Genomic DNA, 23,810 nt, shown 5'->3' on the forward strand with positions numbered 1-23,810 from the left:
TGTGGGATTGAATACATGTGAGGTTGAATAGTGGGGAAGTAGTTCCTTAATACCCATGGCTGGACAACTGAGGATTTTAATGTCCTAGTCAACCATTCTTTAAAGGGAGGTGAAGTGAGATCCCCACACTCAAAAATCAGTCCTGGTTATAAGTACCTGGAGGAAACAGGAGAAAAATAGAAAAGGCTCTTAAAGCAGGTCTGGGCTGTTATAATATCATCCTTGGGGCTTCTCATTGGCCTGAGAGCAACTGTTGCAGCTTTCAGTCAAAGTAGGACCTTCTAGTAGGTTGGTGCAAAAGTAACTTCAGTTTTAAAGGTTCAAAACAATTGAAAAATCCGCAATTACTTTTGCACCAACCTAGTAGATCTTGCCAAGATCCATGATTTGGTGACAGCTCCAAAATAAGGCAACAGCATCCCAACGCTTTAAAAAGGGGAAGTTCTTACTTCATGAGAGTCCTGCTCTCCTTCAGTATATTGCCTAAGCATGAAGAAATACTAACTTCAAAAGAGAGACTTGAGAGATGGAATGTCTTTTTCAATATCCATGTTAATTCTTCCTGATTGTTTTCCCTTAGAAACATCATGATCATATCCACAAAGGATCATAAAATCAGTATGAACTCAAGTAGAGAAATAAACAAACCTCTCAAAATGCCTTTTGCAACAATTGGTAGTGATGTCAGCCCCCTCAGCCATTTAATATCCTCCCAGCTGATAGATGGGTCTATCGCTTTAGCCACATATGAAGCAAGTCCGCTGTTGTCTCCAAAATTCTCCTTAGGAGAAAATGCTAAATCACTGGTTTCAAAATTTTTCATTCTGAAATAAAGGTACATATATATATATATAAAATGAGAAACTTCCCAAAGTTAGAGATATCTTTACAATGACTCATTCAATGGGGAAAAAAAAGTTACCATTTTCAAATCAATTGGCTGTTCATGCCTCAACCATCTATAGGTTGGTTGCATGCATATTTTCCACGGTTTGATGTAGGGTTCTGGGATAAAATGTGACAATCTAGTGGACTTAACTGGTCATTTGAAGTTTAGCTTTCATCTTAGGCTATTTTTATATAAATAAATCAGTTTCAAGGAAAAATGTATGGTCACATTCAAATATATCTACCCATTTAAGCCAGTTTATGATATAGACAACACATTTGATGCTATTTTCAGCTATCAATGCATACTAATTGTGATGATGAACTCTTTCTTAGTACATTACAATTTACAAAGGGCTTTCATATACCAATATTATCACAATTTTTTAAAAAAATTAGAAAACAAAATTGATACTCTGTGATTCCTGTTTTACATGGAAAATAAAAACAGAAGTACAGAATGAGATGCCGCAAGTATAAAACTAACTAAGGCAGCATTTGGTCTCCAAACTGGGTCTATTGACTTCCAATTACGTTCTCTTTACTCAGATCTCAGTTGCAACCTGGCAATTGCATTTGACTTTTGGAAACCTTTCAATGTCCTTTGTAAAATTCTAGAGAAGATTGGAACTGTAATAACATGTTCTAATCCCTTCTTTCTGTGGCCATTATAGACACTTTCCTTACTATTATGGTGGGTTTAGGGAGAAGTGGGATGTTTCTCAGCAGGTGAGTTATCAGTTCTTGCTTTTCCTTCCTCAATTCAGGTGTTGTCTTTAAGGCTTTCCATCTGCTGACTCAAACTTCCCAATCTTCCAGACAATCTTCAGCAGGGCATGAGCTTTCCGATTATCAAGACCTTCATTTCTTTGCCTGTGGTGTAATGGTTAATTTTATGTATCTACTTAACTGACTGGGCAAAGGGATGGTGAACATTTCTGGGTATTTCTGTGAGGATGTTTCTGGATGAGATTAGCATTTGAATTTGTAAACCAAATAAAGATGATGACCTCACCAATGTGGTTGGGAATCATCTAACCTGTTGAAAGCCCAAATTGAACAAGAAGGTGAGGTGAGGGAAGGACAAATTTGGGCTCTCTGCTCGAGTTGGGATATCTACCATCCCCTGCCCTTGGACATTGGAACTACTGGTTGTCAAGCCTTCAGACTCAAGTCAGGACTTATCCTATTGGTCCCCTGGTTCTCAGGCCTTCAGGTTGGGACGGGAACACCATCACTGGTTTTCCTGGGCCTCCAGCTTGTAGACAGCAGATCATGGGTCTTCTCAGCCTCCACAATCATGTGAGCTAATCTCTTATAATCAATCTCTCTCTCTTGCTCCCTAAGCAGCTCCCCAGGCAGCTCCCCAGGTTTCTGTGGCTGATTTTTTTTTAAATAACTCTATTAAGATATCATTCACATACCACACAGTTCAAGTAATGTTTCTTATATATACACACACTAGTATATATCCTATTGGTTCTGTTTCTCTGGAGAATCTAATACATGTGGCATTCTCTTGCTCCTGGAGCCTGAGTCACCACCCCCACAGCAGACTTAAAATGTCAGGTATTTTGATGTGTACATACCCCAGCTCCTTCAATCCTAGGCAGACTAACACTGAGACATCTTCCACCTGATATCCCAGACTTTCTCAGCAGGATTAAGCTTCAGTTGAGCACCGTTGTAACTGTCTTGATAACATGACCATTGTTCACTGCTATGAACATCAGTCTCCTGCTCCTCTACCAGTATCTCCTTCATCTTCTGAAGGAACAGCCAGCACTTCCATCACTGGCTCCAATCTGCTCCCACAGGAACCCAGACTGAGACACAGCTCCACCGAGTTGCTGTCTTCCCCTATGTCGAATTTTGTTAACTCAGCTTGTCCCAGAATTTCTCTACCTCACCTATAAGACGCTGCTACTGGCTCACTCTATACCTGAAGTCTTTTCTAGTCTAGGATATCTAGTCTAGGAATGTCCTGATATCCTTACTAGATTTGGGGAATTTCCTAAACAAGGAACAAAGTCTCTTCCACCTGCAACTGTGACCATTAGTTGGATGGATGGCCATCTGGATACACAATGACATCATAAATATGACTTAGCTGCCTACAGTCTCAAATCCAATTGTGAACTTCAGTTCCTCTGAAAGGTATCTTTGAATGATGACAATGAGCTGGATTCACATTGCTCTTCTGCACATTATAAACTACCCTGCTAGCTAATCATCTCTTTGGGCAAAAAACAGACAAACAAAAACACACACACACACACACACAAACAGCTATATATTGATCTCTGGCTTTGTCATAGCTCTTTTTTCTTTTCCACTAGCTCTGCCACTGAAATATAGAAAGGATCTTGGAACCATATGTATAACAATTTTTATATCAACCTCGAAGTACGCAGACACACTATTTTAAAATAATTTTTTAAAGGAAACATAAGACTTCCATTAAAACAAAACTAAGTTTAATACGTTTTACATTTTAGTGTACTTTCAACTAAAAAGAGCTGATTGGGTAGCTGAGATGGCATATATTATCATAGGACATGAACATTCACAACCCACATAACTGTACTCAAGCCATTGGCAAAGTTTTCATTATAACAATTAAACAGTTACTACTATAGTTTCATGAACTTGGGTGGCCATTAAAGATCAGAAAAAATTCCAATTCCATTAGAGTCATACTGATCCTCATCTATTTGGTGAACTTTGGTAGGAATTTTAGCTGAAATAGTTGCATATCTTTTCACCAAACCACTTGGGGCTGTACATTTTATCACAGACTGGGGTCTTCTATTGTCATCCTAACTTGAATTAAGCTAACTTCTGGTCGATAAACATTCCCTGATTATGGAGACCTATTCCATTACTTAGGAATGATATTAAATTCCAAAATTTCAAGTAATATTGTTAAGAAAAAGGTCCGGTCTGTCTCTCCATAGCAAGACCAGAGGTTGGGGCGGGGGGGGATAAGAAAAACATCTGTATGTGTATATACTCTGCACAGCACCCCACCCCCTCCCAAACAAGCTACAGTGTTTCAGCAGGGGCGGGGTGAAAGGGTGAAATGGATAGGAAAAAACAGAAACATGGATAAAATTATATAAATAACTGTTGTTATTCTTGGACGGTGAAATACAGATCAACACTTGAATGAATGTTGCCTTACAGAAATTTCAGTGCACAATGAAGCCTTGTTGTTACTCTAAAACGTTGTTCAAAGCCAGAAGCCAAGAAAAAGTTTTCAGATATCTTGACAGAGACCCGCGATGGAGTGTTTTACCAATGGCTCTGAAGGAAACCTCCATGAATGCTATTTTTATTTGAATTATGACATATACACAAAAAACACTTAAAGCGGCTGCTGATAACCAAAGTATTCCATTTCATAAGGAAGGAAAGGGACAACATCAAAATAATAACATGATTACTTATGATTTAATTCTCTGAATCCCAATCTATTTAGTGACTCAAAGAGAAGGGATAGAATTTCTTCCTTGTAAGGGACTCATTGTGCCTTAGAATGTTCCTCAAACATACTTTTTAACCTAATATAGAAATTATTTTAGCTTTAGTAAGTTACATCATAAAAATAGTAACAAATACTAAAAGAAACATTAAGAAGTTAAACACTATTAAATCACCAATAGTAACACTGATAATAATAAAATATTATTGAAAAATGTATATTATTTATTTTAAGTATTGGTAATATAACATTAAAGAAAAAGCTATGTGTCTCCATAGTGGGACACAAAATGAAAGATAACAACCAATATAAGAGAGACATACAGATTGATTCGTAATACATACAGGAATTGGTACATGGTCCACCAGCCTTTAATTCTGTGCTTAGGAAAACACTTATATTGAGACCGTAACCCTGTTAATTTTCTCTTCAGTGTGCCTAGGTAATTAGAAGAAAGGTTCAGAGCATGGATTTTAAGTGTGAGATTAAACCCTTGTTCAACTTTTTACTAGTCATGTTTTATTGGGTTAATCTCATATGATCTAATATTTTTCATTTATTTATTCACCATTACTTACTGAGCACCTACTGTGTGCTGGTGTTTTAGATGCTTAGGATATACCAGTAAATTAAACAGTCAAAAATCCCTGGCCATCAAGGGTTGACACTCTAGCAAGGAGAGACAGAAAATAAACAATAAATACAATCAGTAAGTAATTTATGGAGCATGTTAGCACATAAGTACTATAAAAAATAAAGAAGAAAAAAGTAGAGCAGAATAAGAGGGAAGTGAGCTTGTAGAGGCTTAACTTGAAATTTTAAATATGGTCATCAGACTTGACCGCATTGGGAAACTACCTTGTGGAGGAAATAGGCAGAGCAGGGTTGTTGTGTATGCTTCCTGTTGCTGCTATAACAAATAACCACAAACCTAGAGGCTTTAAAATGACACAAGTTTATTCATTACAGTTCTGGAGGTCAGAAATCCAACATGATTCTCACTGGACTAAACTCAAGGTGGGAATAGGGCTGTTCTGGAGACTCTTGGGCAGAATCCATTTCCTCGTCTGTTCCAGCTTCTATAGACCACCTAGATTCCCTGAGTCCTGATGCTATGATTCCAACCTCTGCTTCTGTCATCACATTTCCTTCTCTGGCCCTGACACTCTTACCTCCCTCTTATAAGGACTAATTACATTAAGCCTATAGGGTAATCCACGATAAACTTTACATCTCACATCCTTAGTGATACCCGCAAAGTCTATTTTTCCATGTAAAGTAATATTTGAAGGTTCCAGGGATTAGGACATTGGCATTTTTGGGAGGACATTATTCTGTTGGACACAGTTTATATTGTGAATGGTTTTCTAACCCAAGAATTCAGAGGCAATTAGACCATGTATCAAGTCCTCCTTTGAAAATGTTTCCCTCCCCACCACCTCTTCAAGATTCCCACACATATTATGTCTCTTTTCTGATCTCTGCTGTTTATTTTTATTTTGGTTTCCCAATGTACAGATATGTAGACCCATTCCCTGATAGCAAGAGGTAAAGAAAGTGAAGACGTTAGTGGAACATTGATTTTGAGAAAGAATGATACAGGCAGAGGGGTGAGTCAGTACTGAGGCTATAAGGTGTAAGTGCTCTTGGCAGGTTGCAAAAAGAATTAGGGTAGCCAACATGGCTCAGAAGAGTGAGTAAAAATGAGGGTGCTAGCAGATGAGGTCAGAAAAGTAATGGGGGGCCTGCTCCTGTAAAGCTTCACAGGCCACTTTTATTGTCAGAGGGCCGGGAAGAAAGCGGCAGTCTGATCTTATTTTGTGTGATCTGTGCTGGTTGTTGTGATTCAGAAATCATTTCAGGGCTTAAGGAAACACGTCCCCAGGCAAATCATTGAAAGGATAGGTGTCATGATTTACCGCGACCTTAGTCAATAATTGGAAATTACTTTTCTTCTTTTTCAATTTCTCTGGCACTACACCAAAGAGCCAAATCTTTATACAGAGGACATGAACTGTTTCCATAGGATAGAGAGAAAGACAAAAGCCCCTGCCTCAAAACCTCAGGAATCAGTCTGGTGAACTGTCTTCATTCCTTGCTTCTTCCAAGAGCAGATAGGCATTCTCCGTACTCCCTCTCAGTTTCAGGCACCTCCATCTCATTCACAATGTACACACAAATATGTGTTTTGCATACAGATCAAGCAGAGTACCAAACTCCTGAACTCTGGCTGGTTCCCAGATGCCAAAAGTCGGGACCCTCCCCCCACCCAGGCAGAGGAAGTGGCAAGGGCTGGAAGGAGCCACTGCTTTACAGACTCTTTCTCCTCTGGATTTCCTGCCTCCCTCGCCTGCCAAACCTCACTTCTGAAAAGCCCGGCTTCACCTTCTATGAGTCAGGTCAGTTTCAGAAAGAAACCTGATTTCCTATCAGGCTGTAACAGATGAGCTTTTCGGTTGTATGTGGCCTCAAGCGGAAGCCTGGGCCTCCCATTAGTGTGGGCTGCCTTCGACTGCTGAATGTGGGCCACGGAGGAGCTGACCGGAAGGTGCTGGCCCGCCCTGAAGGTCACGAGGACAAATAAGGCCAGCATGCGCTCTGGGGGTTGGGGGTCCTGGGCTGTGGGGTGTTTCCTGTGTTCCCAGTCAATTGGATGTGTTGTTCATTATTTGCTCGTCTTCAGATGGGAGATGTGACAAGCTGTGAAGCTGTGGTCTCTCCTGTGCACATGGACAGCTGAAAAGAGCCTTTGTCTCATGGTCTTTCGCATCATCTGGGTGGGAGCCCAGGAGCAGCGCAAAAGGGGAAAAAAGCAAATCAATCTTCCCACTCCTGACTGACTGTGGCACTGAAGGAGCAAGAGATACCAGCCAGAATTAACAACTGTGTCATCTCCCCTATCTAAGTAGATACCACTGTGAACACCTTTTGTTACCCAGAACAAGAAAGTGCTTATAAAGCTGAAAAAACAAAAACAAAAAATCCTAATATATTATTTCTTATTGTTGTTGTTAGTATTAGTATTAACAGGAGGCAAAAAAACAACAACAAAAAAAAAAACAACAACAAGAAAACAAACTCCTTTTCAAATGGCCAAAGGGAAATAATGAGAAATGTTTGCTGTCAGAAGACTAAATAGGGGGAAACTAATTATTTTAGAAAGTCTGAAAAACAAGGTAATCAAAATAGAGAAATAATGTGAATACAGATCTCATATTAGGGAACTTTAAAGCCATCCACTTTCTGATGAATTTGGCAATAAGTAGGAATATGTCAGGGACGTTTTGTTTTTGTTTTCTTAGAATGACACACACGGTGTTTGGGCAACCCTGTGTCTGGGGATATATGGAGCAGGTTTACTGGCAGGTCTGACAGGAAGAGCACTCTCTCTTTTTGCCATTGGTCACTAAAGGTACCATGTGCAGAATTAATATCGTAAACCTGCCTGGAATTATCATAGAGATTACATCACATAGCTAATTTACATAAGGCTCAACAGAAAGATTTTATGCACAACACTTTATATTCAAATAGGTGTATACTCAGCAGAGCTGTATGTATAAGACTGTATATGGATTTATGTGATGGTTGAGATACATCGCACTCGATAGCATTTATGGAATTCCTGGTTTCCAACAATCTTTTTGTCCTTATATGGAAGGCAGATTTGATTTTGAAACTTTCAGATTTTGGATCTTTTAGAAGGGTTAACTTTATATGTAGATAGAATAAGCAATGGTCCATGTGAAGTGAGGGCTAGGATCCAAGGAAAACTTCTCATTGTTCCACATACTGCCATGTATGCGTTGACATCCCATCATCAAAATCTCTTTTGTTAAAACTGTTTCTGTTTTCTGTTCAAATACTTTTAGCCTTGAAGGATATCAGTCACATATTGGAATAAAAAACTGAAGAGCAGATTTGAGTGGGGACTGGGGCAAGGAAAAATGCAAAGGGTTAAGAGCTTAGGGATGTTGGGGTCTTTCTCCGTCAACACTGAATTCCCATCTTAGAATCAAGATGATTCTAATCCTAAATTATTACAGGAAAAAGGAGAATTCCCTGCTAATGGGCAAAAGCTGAATGACCAATGAAACCATCACAGCTCAATTATAGATTACTAGATATATTGTTTTTGCTAAGATAAGTGAGTAAGTGAATGAATGAATGAACCAGTAAAAGAATGAATGAATCTTGATCCACAATTAAAGAGAAACATTGCTGAAAGAAGAGGTAGGAGATAAGGGATTAAACATGTGGCTCCTTCTGTCTCAACTCTTTAAGCTTTCTTCAACCTTCCAACCCACAGTTTTTTCAAAATACAATCAAAAATAAAGTTAAAATGTGGCTCTTTGATTTCAACAAAGAACTAGGGTATTGGGATCACAATAAAACTGTTGCTTGGGCTATATTATCTTCCATCTATGTGGCAATTCATACTTCTAAAAGCCCTTAATGTTCTCTTGTATATAAATTTATTTGACTTTTATAAGTATATGGGTAATTCCTATTTCTGTTTTATAGCTCAAGTATGTGACATCCATAAAGGGGGTGTGACTTGTTGGAGATTATGTATATTTGGCAAGGATGATATCTCTAGAACCTAGTGCTTATCATTCCTAGCTGAGATCCTTTTCAACCATACTTTGGGACCAACATTTTGTGAAGAAATAATTCCCCAGGGCACCCACTTGGAAACTGAAGCATATCTTTGGAGCTGGCTTGTGACAAGAGCAAAGAGCATTAGAAAACTATCTCAGGGGCCTAGGGGATCAGATACCATTGCTTACCTGAGTTGGGGTGGCAGCTTGAACCTGTTACGCACATCGTCGAAGCGGTTGCCCAGGTAAGGGGTGTCCACTGTCACAAAGATGGCCTTGTAGCCCATGCGCTCGGCCCGTTGCACTAGCTGCTTGGTGACCTCACGATCCTTGTAGATGTATAGCTGTAGCCAGCGAAGTGCCTCGTGACCAGCCTCTGCCACTTCTTCAATTGAGGAGGTGGCCCAGGAACTCAGCATCATGCCGGTTCCCAGTGACCTACAGGCTGAGGAAGAGAGGGAAGATCAAGGCATGCCTGACATTTTCCCCACTTCAAAGACTTTAGTTGTAGTTCAAGAGGTAAAGACATCTAAAGGGCAATCTGGCAATAAGAAGTCAAATCTTGGTAAAGTTAGAAATAGGCATTCCTTTCCAGAATTTGTGAATTGATCTTGAAGATAAAAACGAGATAAATAGCCAAAGATGTGCCATATGTAAGGTGAAAAAAAAATGGGAACAATCTGAATATTCCACCTTAGGGGGTTGGATAAAATGTAGTTCACATATAAGATGAAATGTACACATCCATTAAAGGTAATATTTTTGTGATGCTTTATTTTATGTGTCAATTTGGCTAGATCATGGTATCCAGATATTTGCTCAAATAAGTCTGGGTATTGCTGTGAAGGTATTTTTGATGAGTTTAACATTTAAACCAGTAGACTTTGAGTAAAGCAAATTACTCTCCATAATCTGGAAGCGCCTCACCCAATCAGTTGCAGGAGTTAAGTAAAAGATGGACCTTTCCCGAGGAAGAGGGAATTCTGTCAGTAGTCTGTCTTCAGACTTGAATTACAATATCAGCTCATCCCTGGGTCTCCATTCTGCTAGCTTACCCTAAAGATTTTGGATTTGCCAGCCTCTACAATTGCATGAATTAATTTTTTAAACTCATTAGATTTTGGTAGATAGATATTCCATTCTCTCTCTCTCTCTCTCTCTCTCTCTCTATATATATATATATATATATATATACATATATATATATATACACACACACACATGTGCATATATATGTATTATTATATATATTACATATACATGTATACATATATATGTATAAATATACATATATACATATATACGTATATATGTATATATATAATATCTTATATATTCTGTTTCTGACTATTAAATTAATGAAAGAAAATTAATGAAAATAAAGCAATGTTCAAGATATATTAAGGAAGCAAAAAAGACTACAAAATGACATAACAGGATTCCACATTTGTACAAATGTGGTTATTGGTATATGAGTCTAAATTAACTAATTACTAATGATATGTGGGAGAATTATGGATGAGTTTATTTTTTTCTTTAAAAATTTTAGTAAAGTTGTGTTCTACCATTTTTGTCTTTTAAAACTTTATAAAATATATATGCTAGACATCCCAAATAGATAGCAGTTTCCTCACATCCTTTTGAGCAAGATATCAAAAAATAAGCAAATAAACGAAAAATTAGATAGAACCCTCTAACCACTTGTCTTAGAGAATTTGAAAGAACATGGGTAATAAATAAGCTTTCATCCAAAAATAGGTAGTAAAATTGAGGTCAGCTTTAGTGGAGGACAAACTGATACAATGTATATATGCCACATACCAAACATGCAAAGAGATAATTAACATATGAAACTGACTCTATGACACTGGGTCATTCGACTTATCTGTGTGTCCACCATATATCAAATGAGAGTAAAAGTAGTTGTCCAACGGATATTCATAGGGTGATGAGAGAATCAAGTGACATGAACGTTGAAGTGTTGAAAAGTTTTTATCCTTCTCAAAGTGGATCATCAAATCCCCTGGAGTGTTTGTGAAAGCTCAGGTTCTAAAACCCACCCCTAGAGTCTCTGAATCAGTAGGTCTGAGATGGAGCCACAGAACTTGCCTTTTTAACCAGCTCTAGGTGATGTGGATGCTGCTAAGTCTTGGACCAAATGTTGACATTTAAATAGTAGCATTATCATTTGATTGTAAAATGCTAAGTTCAGATGGTCATAAAATGGATTTTGTTTTTGATAAATGTTATTTTTCCTCTGACTTTGAAGGTGTTTTTCACCCCTGTTCTCCAGGTCATTGTCCATGTAAAGAAGACCTGAACAGGAGATTATATTATCTATGGGTCACCCCCTGTACCCTCTGTACCCTCTGAGTGTTCTTTTGAGAATTTCTCTCATCGGGACTCATGGCTTGCAAAATGTTCAACAAACCACATTTTATTAAGTAATAACACATATGAACATCTGGACCATTGTCTGATCTTCATTAAGATTTGCAAATATGGAAAATAGCTCCAGGCCATCCACTGCTGTTACAAAGGAGCACCAAGGGACATTGATTGCTTGGGTCAGAATTCCATAACCATCAATTTCCCCACAAAGAAATTGTGTACTGAGGAGAATGTGACTTAACAAAGGTCACACAGAAATGGGCAGCAAAGTAGGAGAACCCAGTATGACCGACCATCACCACCATCCCTGCACTCCCCTCTTCCCCATGCCCCTCCCCGGGGGCCCAGGGCAATTATCTTTGTAGAACTCCCAGATGCCCAAAAGACGCCTCTAGTATCAAGCAAGCGGAGATAAATGCACTCCCCCAAGACTTCAGGGCCATAACACCCAAGCGAGCAAGTTTGCCACATGCCTGAGGGACACTATCATGCCAACAGGTTTGGGAAGGCACAGAAACTTGGAATCCAGTGGACAAAGCCTGCCACATACTGTAGGTGCAGAGTGTGGCTACACAAAGGAGTCCTGCGAAAAGGACCATCATATGATAGGGCACTATTTGTAGTTTATGCAAAGGCATCATGGAGGTAAGCAGCAGCTTTGCCAATAAAGATAAAAAAAATCCTCAAGAAGATCTTTAATTCATAAGAAATATCTACAGACATTCCATACAGATCATTGAAATGATACAAACCAATGCATTCAGTCCTATCTACTCCACTTGAATCATTAAGCTAGCAGAGGTGTCAGCCCTCACAAATATTTTGCCCAAATCCCTTCGTATATACGTCCAGAGAAAAGCAAGGCGAGTCCATGCCACCTATTTCCTGAACCTACTGGTTCAGATACTAATGGCTCTGGATGTTTATTGGTGTTAGATGTTTATTTTCCAATGATTAAATCAGATGAGGCTGAAATATTGAATCAGGGCCCTCAAAATTCTAATTTACAATTGTTTCCAGTTGTAGGCATTCAATAAATATCTGGTGATTTAATGAACTTAATGAGACTCTCTCCCCGAATGCAGGGAAAATATCAGAGTCTGTACTGACATATTATGAGTTGAGGATAAGATATTACTTCCAGAAGAAAACAAGAGCAAAACTTAGAAGACTCCATTCTCCTTGGAACATATATTACTGATTACTGTGGTCCCCATTCACAGTATGATTATTTGCTGTAATATAGGAAAACTATAAATTATGCCCATTGTTTTCAACACAGCTTTATGTTAGAATGAGATAAGATAGTCTGGGATTTTGCAAGAACCACTAAGAGACAATCATAAATTTGCCTGGATCCACTAAGGGCAGATCTGAGATTAAGTTGATACTAGCCAGGATGACAATTCTGCTTGTTAAAATATGGAAATACTTCCATTCTGTTGGTAAATTACCATGGCTCTGAAGTAAATAATCCCCCTCCAGAGTCCCTTCAATATGCCATCCCCAAAGAATCCTGGACCCTGCCCCCTTCTACCAAATCCAGCAATGTAAAAGTTAATGCCTGGCAGAGCTGGAGACACCCAGAGCCCTGTTAGAGAACTCTGACAGGACAGCATCTGAGACTCTTCTAATTGGTCAAGTGCTTTGCTGTACTGGTTGCTAAGTATTTCATATATCACCTTTGTCTGAGATGTAAAGGTATATCCTTCTAGCTCACATCACTCTTTTGGGGACAAATATTACAAGCTTTTACATTTTATAAATAACCTAGCATAGTCAGACTTTGTTAAGAAATTCTAATTAGAGTTATCCTAATCTAGTGCTTGATAGCAGCAATGTTTTGAAATCTGTTTTCTTTTCTTATTCATTTCCCACAATGAAACTCTGACTTTCTGCTCTGAAAAACAGCAACTGTCAGATTATTTTACAAAGGACAGGAATCAGCTCAAACAGATTCCTATTTCCAAATTGTGCGGCAGTAATGGAAGACTCCACTGCAAGTTGCATTTTTGCAACTCCTGGCAAAATGGAGATCACCTCTGAGGTGGTATTACTATAGAGGCAAGGTCTGGCTCTTGCCCATGATGAAGGTCCCTCATGTTGATCCAAAGCTAAAAATCTTGGCTATCATACCCAGGTGACTACGCCATCATGTAGACATCGATCCCATATGACAGGGCTCTATTTCCTCAGTTTCCTTACTTCCCACTCATCTCCTCTTTTGTCATCCCTAAGATATAACTTCAAGGATAGAAACCTAAACTTTTAATGCTCTAGATGATATATTCATACTGTTTATACATGACATTACTTCTTCTCTTTATTTAGAGGCAACAGTAATACATTATGCCATTGATATAAGAAAAATTAGTAACACACACGCATCATCACTAAAAGAGACACTAGTAAGGTCTCAGGCATTGAAGCATCAAAGATAAACATATAAACATTTTACATACACACACACACACACACACACACACATATCCTAGGAGGTAATATCTATATCTCAGAAAGACAATAGGATACAATGGAATGACAGTCAGAAGGCATGAACTACAGTCTCAGCCTTGACATCCACAAGGCACATTTCATCTGCAAAATAGCTATAAACATAGATGATACCCTGTCTACTCATAGCATTGCCTAATAATCCACTGAGACAATGTTTGTGAACATTTTCTCTGTAAACTCTGAACCCATGCAATTGTAAAGGGTTAAGTGGAAGGATGCCTAACACTATTTTGGGGAAAAGTCCTAGGTAAGTTTTTTAAATTTTCCTAATTTTACCAAAAACCTGGATTTTTTAACATCATCATTCATAATCTTCTCCACACAGCCTTCTTATGGAATTGTTTTGCCACTCAAGACACCCATTGATATTTTCTCTTGCAAAAAATGTCAAATGTTTAAAGAAGAAAGCTATTAAAAGACAAAGAAATTTTCCCCAGGTCAAGGAACTCCCTGCTCCATCCTATATAGGGAGAGAATATCAGAGGAGATAACGCCTACATTCCCAAGGTACAAATCCCAGAAAAACCAGGAACAAGACAACAGCTAATAATCTAATAGGTACAATGAAAACATGCCTTTCACCATCCCTACTCCCTCCCCTTTATGTGTCTACAGGTTTCCATAGAGAGAACTACAGAGTAGATCTAAAGGACTGTCAGTGTTTGCTTAGACCAGCCATCAAACAATAATTCCTGAAAGAAAAAATTAAAAATTCTCACTACATGTTTTTGTTTCCCTACCCTTTCATTTCCCTGCTGGGGCACTTATATTTCACAGGCGTTTGGTGACAGTGACACCACAGACCCGAGTTCATGTAGTTTGGATTCACACAATGTGCAGCAGAAGGTAATGGTTAAACCACTGCTGCGTTTTCTTTTCTTATTTTTTTCTCTTACGTTTTACTTTGAAAAGCATATGAGGCAAGTCCAAAATGAAACAAGAGAAAGTGCTGAAAAATGAGAACCCCCGGTCAGAAGGCACTGAAACAGTTACTGGGGAAGAGCAGAGTATAAGTAAGGAACAGGCATGAGTCTACAGGAGCTGAGGACAGGACATTGTGGATGTCATTCATTCACAGGGTCACCAGGAGCTGGAGCTGACTCAATAGCACATAATATGTGTACTCTTTCATTAAATATAATTAGATGGCAATAAATGAGATTAATGTCACTTTTAACTATCACCCATTGTTCCTTCCCCTAGCCTGAAATGGGTTATGGGCTAGTGGGAAACATTGGTGCGTTCTGTTTAACAGAATAAAAACTATCCTCAGACTCACTCACAAAATAAAGTTTCTTATTAGAGTTACATCACATTTCCTAGGGTGGGGAAACACTGCAAGAGTCTATAGTAATTTGCCATATGATCGAGGGTAGTTCAGCATCCCCAAACCACCATTCAAGTAGAGCGTGAACTCAATTTCCTAGGCTATGGAACCTGTAATTCACTACAGAGGTTGACATCAACTCCTATTAGATAAAATTCAGCCACCTCTTGGTTGACACAAATTCTAAACTCCAGTGTGCAGTGATTTAAATGGGCTAGAGCAGGTAAATAACTTTGCAAAACAGCTTGAACTGGCAGAATCCTTCCTATGGCTAAGAAATCCAGTTGTGCTTCTAGATTTTGGCAGGAGATTTTGCTTTACTCCAGCCTTAATGAAAATGTTTATTTCCGATCCAGGTAATCTGAATGTGGAGAAGACAGAAAACCAATTGTGGATTTAAGTTTTAGGAGACTGGACCCTAAGCCTGCCTGTCCCACTGCTTTAATTGAAAACTTCTTTGTACACGTCTCTCATTTATTTAGAGTCTGCTTCTTCCTTCGCGCTGTATTTCAGGCAGTTGTCTTGTAATCAGCGGGCTCTCAGAACATCTTAGAGAGTCTTCCAATGGGAATGCAATTTGGACTGTATCTAACACTGTTTTATCTTTGGGGATTTAAACTATGCCTTTAGCTGGGAAACACCAGGAACTTTTATTCAAGGCTCTTCCCAGTGCTTCCCAAGCTTTGCCGTGCACAGGAATTACGTGGGGATATTGATAAAATTCAGATTCTGACTCTGTAGGTCTGTGTTTACTAGACTAAATTATCTGTTCGTCTGAAGGCACTCTTGTGAAGTAGTGGGAGTTGAGATTTTGAATTTCTAACAAGCTTTCCAATGGTACTGATATTTGTTTCATGAACCATACTTTGAGAACGACAAGGTAGAGTCCTTTCACAAGGACTCATCAAAGTTAATGGGAGATATTTGATGGCCTGAGTAAAGACATGACATTACAAAAAATGGGAGGGAGAAGCATATTGGTTGGGTGGGTAGTGGCTGGTGCCACCCTTGCTAATGCCAGTCATATCCTGCTGATGAATGTGTCTTTCTACCCCACTTTGTCCCTCTGGAGAGAGACACAGGCACATTTGCCACATTTTCTTTTGCATTCATCTCTTACCAGTTTTAAAGTCAAGGCATTAAATTGCATTATAGCAATAGTCCCTTGGTACACTTAAACATTATCAGTTGTACTTTATAAGCTTGCTTACATAGGATTTGCCCAGCTTCCTAGACGTTAGATTAGAAGCAAAAATAAATGATAAAATAAAAATAAAATGGCAGAAGATGAGGAAGAAGAGAGAGAGGTTACTCAAAGCTGAGAAGGTACAATTTACCAATTGCAAAATAGCTTTCAAATGTTTAATGTCAGGCCCAATAGTCTTACACGTATAAATAAGATGCTAAATCATCAAGTAAAACTGAAGTTCATCATCATGCCAGGATTGACAAGGAAGGGGGTTATAATACATCTGAGAATGACGTTCACCCACAGCCACTACAACAACAGAGGAAAATATGTATTATCAGTGAAAATGAATGTCTATTATTTGAAACATGAATTCATGTGGGACAAATCACATACCCAGATTAGAGCAGAACAATGAAGCAAAGTGCTACTTTGGATCCAAATGATTTCTTTGAAAATAGTCTTCCTTTCGGGGAAAAGTGACTTAAGTTTCTAAAATTATGTGTTTGAAGGAAAAGGGGTCATATGTTCAAAGGGCCTAAGGTTGTTTTTTAGGTGCATTTGATTAAAAAGCTCCTGCAAAATTTAGTCACCAAAACAGCTGTGCTGAAATTTTGTTAAGAAATTGCATTTTGTCATCTGCACAGGAAGTCATTATATAATGGGGAAAATATGCAATGACAAAGTACTAAGCAGTTGTGTGGTTCTAAAATCAGAGTCTGACACACCGAAGTGTCTGCACAAATGTGCACTCTCATATCCATTGAGTGTGTCAACCTTTTTTGCACAGGAACTATCATTATACAGTTTGTTAAAGACACATCTAGCATTATTCTTTGAATGTCTAAAATTACCATTGAGGTTACCCAGAAAAAATTAAAAATGTTCTGAAGTCAGTCATCTAAGAGAAGAACAAAACTTCCATTACAATTATGCTTGAAATATTTAAAAATGGTCAAACAAATCTTAATTTACTATTTAGGGAACTTAACAAATTTGAACATTGCCAAGAAAGGCCCGGAAACCAGACTTCATCTTTCCAGTGCTTTCATGATGGTTAATTGTCTTAACTTGGAGCAGTAAAATCATGAATGATCATACTGTCATTACACGTCAAGAACTCTGTGTTTCTGTATGAAAATATTTTTAAGCAAGAGTTAGTCCTAATGACATCTTAGCCTTCCCTTCCTTGCCTCCACTTTATCTCTTGGGCTGAACTCTGTAACAGACTAAAACATTAGTTGTAGTTGTAATGATTCCCAGATTATCATTCTGTCATTTTATTGATTTGTCCGGGCATAACTGACATATGGCATGAAGACCACACCTCAGGAAGAAGCCTTTTAAAAGGGTTTCAAGGAATATCAAGTTTGCATATGACATCTTCAATCAACCTCCCTCGTTTTAAGAACCTCAGGATTGGGAAACACACGTGAGCCTCTGACTTCTCATTGTCACACTTTATGTCATAAGGAACATTCATATTTCAAGAAGGAGCAATTTCATGATCTCAAGAAAGCTGCCCAATAGCTTAAATTACGGTGTAAAATCATAGAAATCATATCATTTGATGTGTTGGTCTTTAACATAGCTATAGTCTAATTTTTTAATAGCTATTTTTGATTAATAAAGCTTATATCATTGTAAAGTGATTTAAACACTGAATCTATCCGTTTTTTGAAAATTTTTAGATATGACTTACATACTTTAAATATAATATACATCTATGCATTGTATATTGAGGAGGTCCAAAACCTTTTAATATACACTCATGTATATGTGTAATGTACATGAGTATGCATGCAAAAAGAGCATGTCCACTGACTTTTAATTGTTGGAAAAGAAGATTGAAAACATAAAACAGCTGATGTAGGTTGAAAATAAAGGTGAGAAAAGGTGTAAATTGCTTTTTTTTTTCTATAATGATGAAAAGAAGCATTCCGTTTCAAAGGTTTAACTGACGTAATATGGACAAAGTTACCGTGAACTAACCTTTCTCCTTTTTTCCTCCCTATTTTTGTTTCTTCTTAGTAAAAACGGATAAAATACATAATGTACAAAGACAAAGAACTGGGTTAGAATTCAGAGTGAAATGGCTCAAAGCCCATCTTCACCACCCACCAGCTCTAGACCTTGGTAAACAGAGTCCTTCTTCTTCATGTCAAGTGAGGAGAATGATAAATGATAATCACCTCGCAGGTCTGTTGTGAGGATTAATGATCAGAATGTAAAGTCCAAGTTTCTAGGGCAAAAAAGACACTCACTTCAGAAAGAGTAAAAGTTTCATTTAAAGCAAATTGGGTGCTTTTCCTGGATTTAGGTAAAATTGAGAATAATGGGGATATTTTCCTCATAGTTATGCTGAAATGTATATCTACACGGTCACCTAGAACACATAAATATATAAATCAATAAAGCTTTCAAAAATACGTCGTTTGGGTCTGGAGCAAAGGAAATGACAATTTTTCTTGCTGAATGGTCTTTCACTCAATGTTAAGGTTGATCACTTAATCTCGGAAAATCCAGAAAATTCAACAGCTACAGCTCTCACCTATACCCTAATTCAGTTCTTCGGGGTCTGTATGGCTCTTTGTGTTATTCTGCAATCTGTTCCACCTGCACCTTAATAGGTGGTCAAGTCATAGCTCAGTCCCAAAACTTCACTTTGGAATGTTCTGGCCTTTTAGGCTCAAAAAGAAAGTGTTTAGATTTAATGGTTTTATGGTCCATCAAATCCTGTGTGGTAGCCGCTAATTGCATCCAGGGGCAGGAATTTCTTTTAAAATCTTTTTTTTCTTTCTTTTGACAGTTTAATAAGAATTTGCTAATATGCTGAGCATTCCTGGAACGCATTAGGTGGGTTTTAATTTTTCTCTATTTGAGGTCCCAGCACTCCCTCGTGTGGCACTTGTCCATATAACAAGTCAGAAGCAATAGGATAAATGAATATTTAATCTCTATTTTTTCCTCTTCCTTTTTCACTTTCCATGTTTAAATGGAGCAAAAGAGCTAATGTAGCTCCATGGAGGATGAAGTAAAATTTTATTACAGCCACAGTGTATACAACGAGAGAGATTTCCATGATGATGTCCTAAAAGCCTCAGTGAATAGCAAACACTTTATGATTTGGTTCTTTGAGACGTCCTAGATGCTCTGCTTTTTGTTGCAAGATGAAATTTAACCTGTTTTATATACTACTAGTATCTATGTTTATTATTGCTATTTCTTTCAATATGTTAAATGTTGGTAGACATGATTTTATATTCATCCCTGAAGTGTATACGAAGGATAAACTTTAAAACACACACACACACACACACACACACACACACACACACAAATAACTCTATCCAGAGAAATCCAAAACTCTAATTTGAAAAAATATATGCACCCCTATGTTTATTGCAGCGCTATTCACAACAGCTAAGACATGAAAACAACCAAAATGCCCATCAGTAGACAACTGTATTAAGGAACTGATACATTTATACAATGGAGTATTACTCGGCCACAAAGAAGTATGAAATCTTAACCATTTGCAATGATATGGATGGACCTAGAGAACATTATGTTAAGTGAAATAAGTCAGATGGAGAAAGACAAATACCATATGATCTCACTTATATGTGGAACCTAAAGAACAGAAAAAATGAGCCAACTAATCAGAAACAGTCTCAGAGACATAGAGCAAAAACTGAGGGGTGCTAGATGGGAGGGGGGTGAAGATGAGGGAGAAAGTAAGGGAATTAGAGAGCACAAATTGGTAGTCACGATCTTGCCACAGGGATATCAAAGACAGTTTGGAGAATATAATCAATAATGTTGTGAAGATTTTGTAGGGTATCCGATGGTCACTTGTAGTATTATGGAGACCACTTCATGGATGTTGTAGATGCCTGACCACTGCGGTATACACCTGAAGCTGAAGCTGAATAATAATAAATGTCAACTATAGCTTTATATATATATATATATATATATATATATATATATATATATATATACACACACACTTACAAGAAGTGGAGTACAGAATTAGGAATAGAGACAGTGGAAATTTAATGGCTGTATATGATGTCAGAGGGTAGAAGATTGGGGAAGGGGGGTTATCATTTTGTGAGGGGTGTAAGTGTCTAACTATTACATTGTTTTGTACACCTGAAACTAATAAAAAAATGAAAAATAACAACCTAACAGAATTTCAAATGAATGTGCCATTATAAGAAGCATTTCTGAGTGCTTAAATATTATAACAATTGTCAATTATTAAAATGTTGACTAAATCACCTATTGCAATGAATTTCTTATTCATAACACAATGCATGGCACACTGCTCTCCTCTCAGGGTTTCCCAGCTATTTTTCTTCTATCTTAAGGGCATTAAGAGTTTTAATTTTTGTTTGTTTAAATTTCAGTCCCCTTTATTTATGCTCCTGAATTTTGAACAAGGCTCATGTTTCCTAATGATTTTCATATTCTTTGGCTTCTTCTATTCCAGCCTCTCAAAACTAAAGGGATAAAACTATAAAAACAGAACATTTGCAGTTAGCATAGAGCTTGCCATAGGGTTCTTGCTGTAGTTAATGACATTTGGAAGTATCAGTACCTGACCAGGTTATTACAGACAGCATTTCATAAGTGATCAGTAACCTTGAGCAAAGTAATTAACCTCTCCAAGCATCGGTTTTCACATCAACAAAAATTGGAGAAAGATCCTGAGAGCTTTGGGCTCATATATTTTAAGATGGAGGTCAGGGATACATGAGTTAATAAATTCAAATTGCCTGGCACACATTAATTACTAAATAAATGTTGGCGATCATCATTTTTCGCAAGACTTTAAAGTATCACTTTTTAAATTCATGCAGCACTTATTAAACACCTATTTATGTTTTCAGGAAGATCCAGAGATAAATGCCTATCTGCTCACTCTCCTCTCTTCCAAGACTGAAGCTCTGAGAAATGAAAATCAAAGGTACACAAATGATCACTCCACCATCTATGTTCTCCCAGGCTGGCATAAAAGTTAGAAGGTAGAGGATAGAGATGGGATTTCAGAAATATAAGGAAGGTCAGTTCTCTACTTTGAATGCTCTCTCTTTTTATATTTGATAAAATTTTAAATGGGGACAGAACTATTTATATATATACAAAAAAGAAAATAATAAAGATCATGTACTCCTGTTGGGGATTTTCTGGTTTTGTTTTTTAAATTGCCTTATTGTGGCGCATTATTTTTCCCCTTTGTTTTTGTCTTAGCAGAACTCTTCCTTCAAAGAACTGTTCTTTTGAACTTCAGCATGCAACACAAGTGGCTGTGTGCTTAGCTATACACCTAACTTCCCGGAGATCCTTGGGGACAACCCTAGCCCCCTTGGGATACAGTAAGCATACCACTGATCTTGCTTAAGTAGCTCACTTTATCAATGAGGAAACGTAATCCTAGAGAGTGAAAATGACCTGCCACAAGAAGTGAAACTAGTTAGTGGTGAGTTTCCACATAAATCAGATGTCCCAGCCTGACAGCCCAAGGGATAGTTGTAGCCCACAAAAGTATTTGCTTTGGCCCACTCATTGTTGCCCCAAACAGTGTTTTAGAGAATTTTGATTTATATGCCAACATTTAAAAACCAGGAGATTGCACATAAAAATCAAGGTTTCTGGCTTCTCTTAAAATTTTTGAAGATTTGGCAACCCCATATTCTCACTCCCTTGGGGCAACAGCTAGCTAGCGCCAAGCAATGGCTGCCCCCTTTCGATGGAACTTGCAATCTCAAATTTGCTGGTCTCCACTACTGAGCTTGCATTGTTGTTTTCTTAACTTCACCCATCTTTGGACACTTACATTACCAGCCTGGCCCTTAAAGCCTTATTTCTTTTTTTTTTGTTTTGTTTTGTTTTGTTTCCTGCATAAAGCTTAGCAAAAAGAAAAATATCTTTGATAAAGTAAAAAGACCAATTTCATTCCCACTAAGATGGAAATGGAGTGTACTTGCCTGAAGGTGAGACATTTCATGAGTAGAAGATTTGGGGGACTCTGAATTCTGATGGGCACATAAAAGAGCACCCCATTTGGGGAATCTTTCCCTAGGATTTATAGCATGAAATCCTTACAAAAACCCCTCAAGGTAAAAACTCTTATTTACCTAGGACTGCCAGATATAGCAAATAAACATACAGGGCACTCAATTATAAATGATTTGTTGTTTATCAGAAATACACACATAACTGACTCCCTGTATTTTAGTTGGCAACGCTATTTTCATTGCCATTTTGAAAATGGAAAAAAAAAAAAAGTAGTTCCATTGGTCACTCTATAACTACATAGTCGTGTAAAAAAGTAGAGCTCTGTTCTCGGGCCCAGTTTATACTGGGGATATGGCCCATAGTAGTGAGAAGAAAGGCCAAAAGATCCTCAAAGCAGGGTTCTGTGATGAAACCTAGAGAGCCAACTGTGAAGTATGTAGTACTGTGGCAAGTTCCAGAACTTTCTGGATGCCCATTTTAATTATTCAAGCCAGACCAATCTCTGGCGATTTGAATGACCGTCACCTACACTTACTGACCAGGCTGACACCAGGGTATACTTTCTTCAGAGAAAATTGCTCACTAACTAACCCCTGTCCTCTGCACTTGGCACTCATTTCTCCTTCTAGCTAGGGACCAAGGCCCTGGAAACAGGAAACCTTGATTAGGGGCCAGATAATTAGGAGGGTGGGGGAAAAAAGTCCTCCACCACCATGCCCATAGATTTCACACAGTCTCCCAAAGGATCAGGCTTGCTTGAGAGGATTTCCACATTTTGAAACAATAGAGTAAATCAAATACACACTGAATAATTCCATGTTGTCTTTCTGAGTTTTGAGAAAAGAAGGCAATCTCTACCAAATATGACTGTTCTCACACTCTTACTTAAATTTGCCTGTGGCTGTATATAGTTTTCAGTTAGCCATTGTCTTGTTGGCATCCTTCCAGAAGCCAATAATGAGACAAAGATGTAAGTGCAAGTCTTTTGGGGGGGAATGGTCACAAGTGAATTGAAGGAATAGGAAAGTGAGAGAGGGATGGGAAGGGAGTCAACGAAAGGTGTGTTAACGGTCAGGTAACATCCGAGGGCAACTGGGGCTCATCCCCATTGGGGAACACTGGGAGACAGAATTAGGAAACGCTTCAGTTGCAGTGATCAAAGAGCGCTGGGGTGTCTATCCACCAATTCCTGTACATCGTTACATGAGGGGTCCCTGCCACTAACCCACTCCCAACCCACCTGTCCTAACATTTGTCATTCTATTGCCGGGGAAAATATCAGACAAAAATGTGCAGGTTCTGATAGAAATGGGAAGTAACAAGGGAATATAGGTCAGACACCAACAGCATCTACTCTAGGCATGTATCCTTTCCTTTCAAGTCACC

At 38.2% G+C, this 23,810-nt stretch overlaps 1 protein-coding gene across 1 annotated transcript in view; it reads right to left on the reverse strand.

The window, feature by feature from the left end:
* HAO1 (hydroxyacid oxidase 1) overlaps positions 1-23,810 on the reverse strand; it is a gene marked incomplete at its 5' end in the record, with an annotated part of 48,889 nt that overhangs the window by 14,042 nt on the left and 11,037 nt on the right. Inside the window, 2 exons of the mRNA XM_081034475.1 lie at positions 649-824; positions 9,163-9,418. Of these exons, the coding sequence (XP_080890601.1) occupies positions 649-824; positions 9,163-9,418 (432 nt within the window). The remainder of the gene's footprint in view (positions 1-648; positions 825-9,162; positions 9,419-23,810) is intronic.

The sequence above is a fragment of the Rhinolophus hipposideros genome (genome assembly GCF_964194185.1).
Source record: "Rhinolophus hipposideros genome assembly, chromosome: 22".
Classification (NCBI taxonomy): domain Eukaryota; kingdom Metazoa; phylum Chordata; class Mammalia; order Chiroptera; family Rhinolophidae; genus Rhinolophus; species Rhinolophus hipposideros.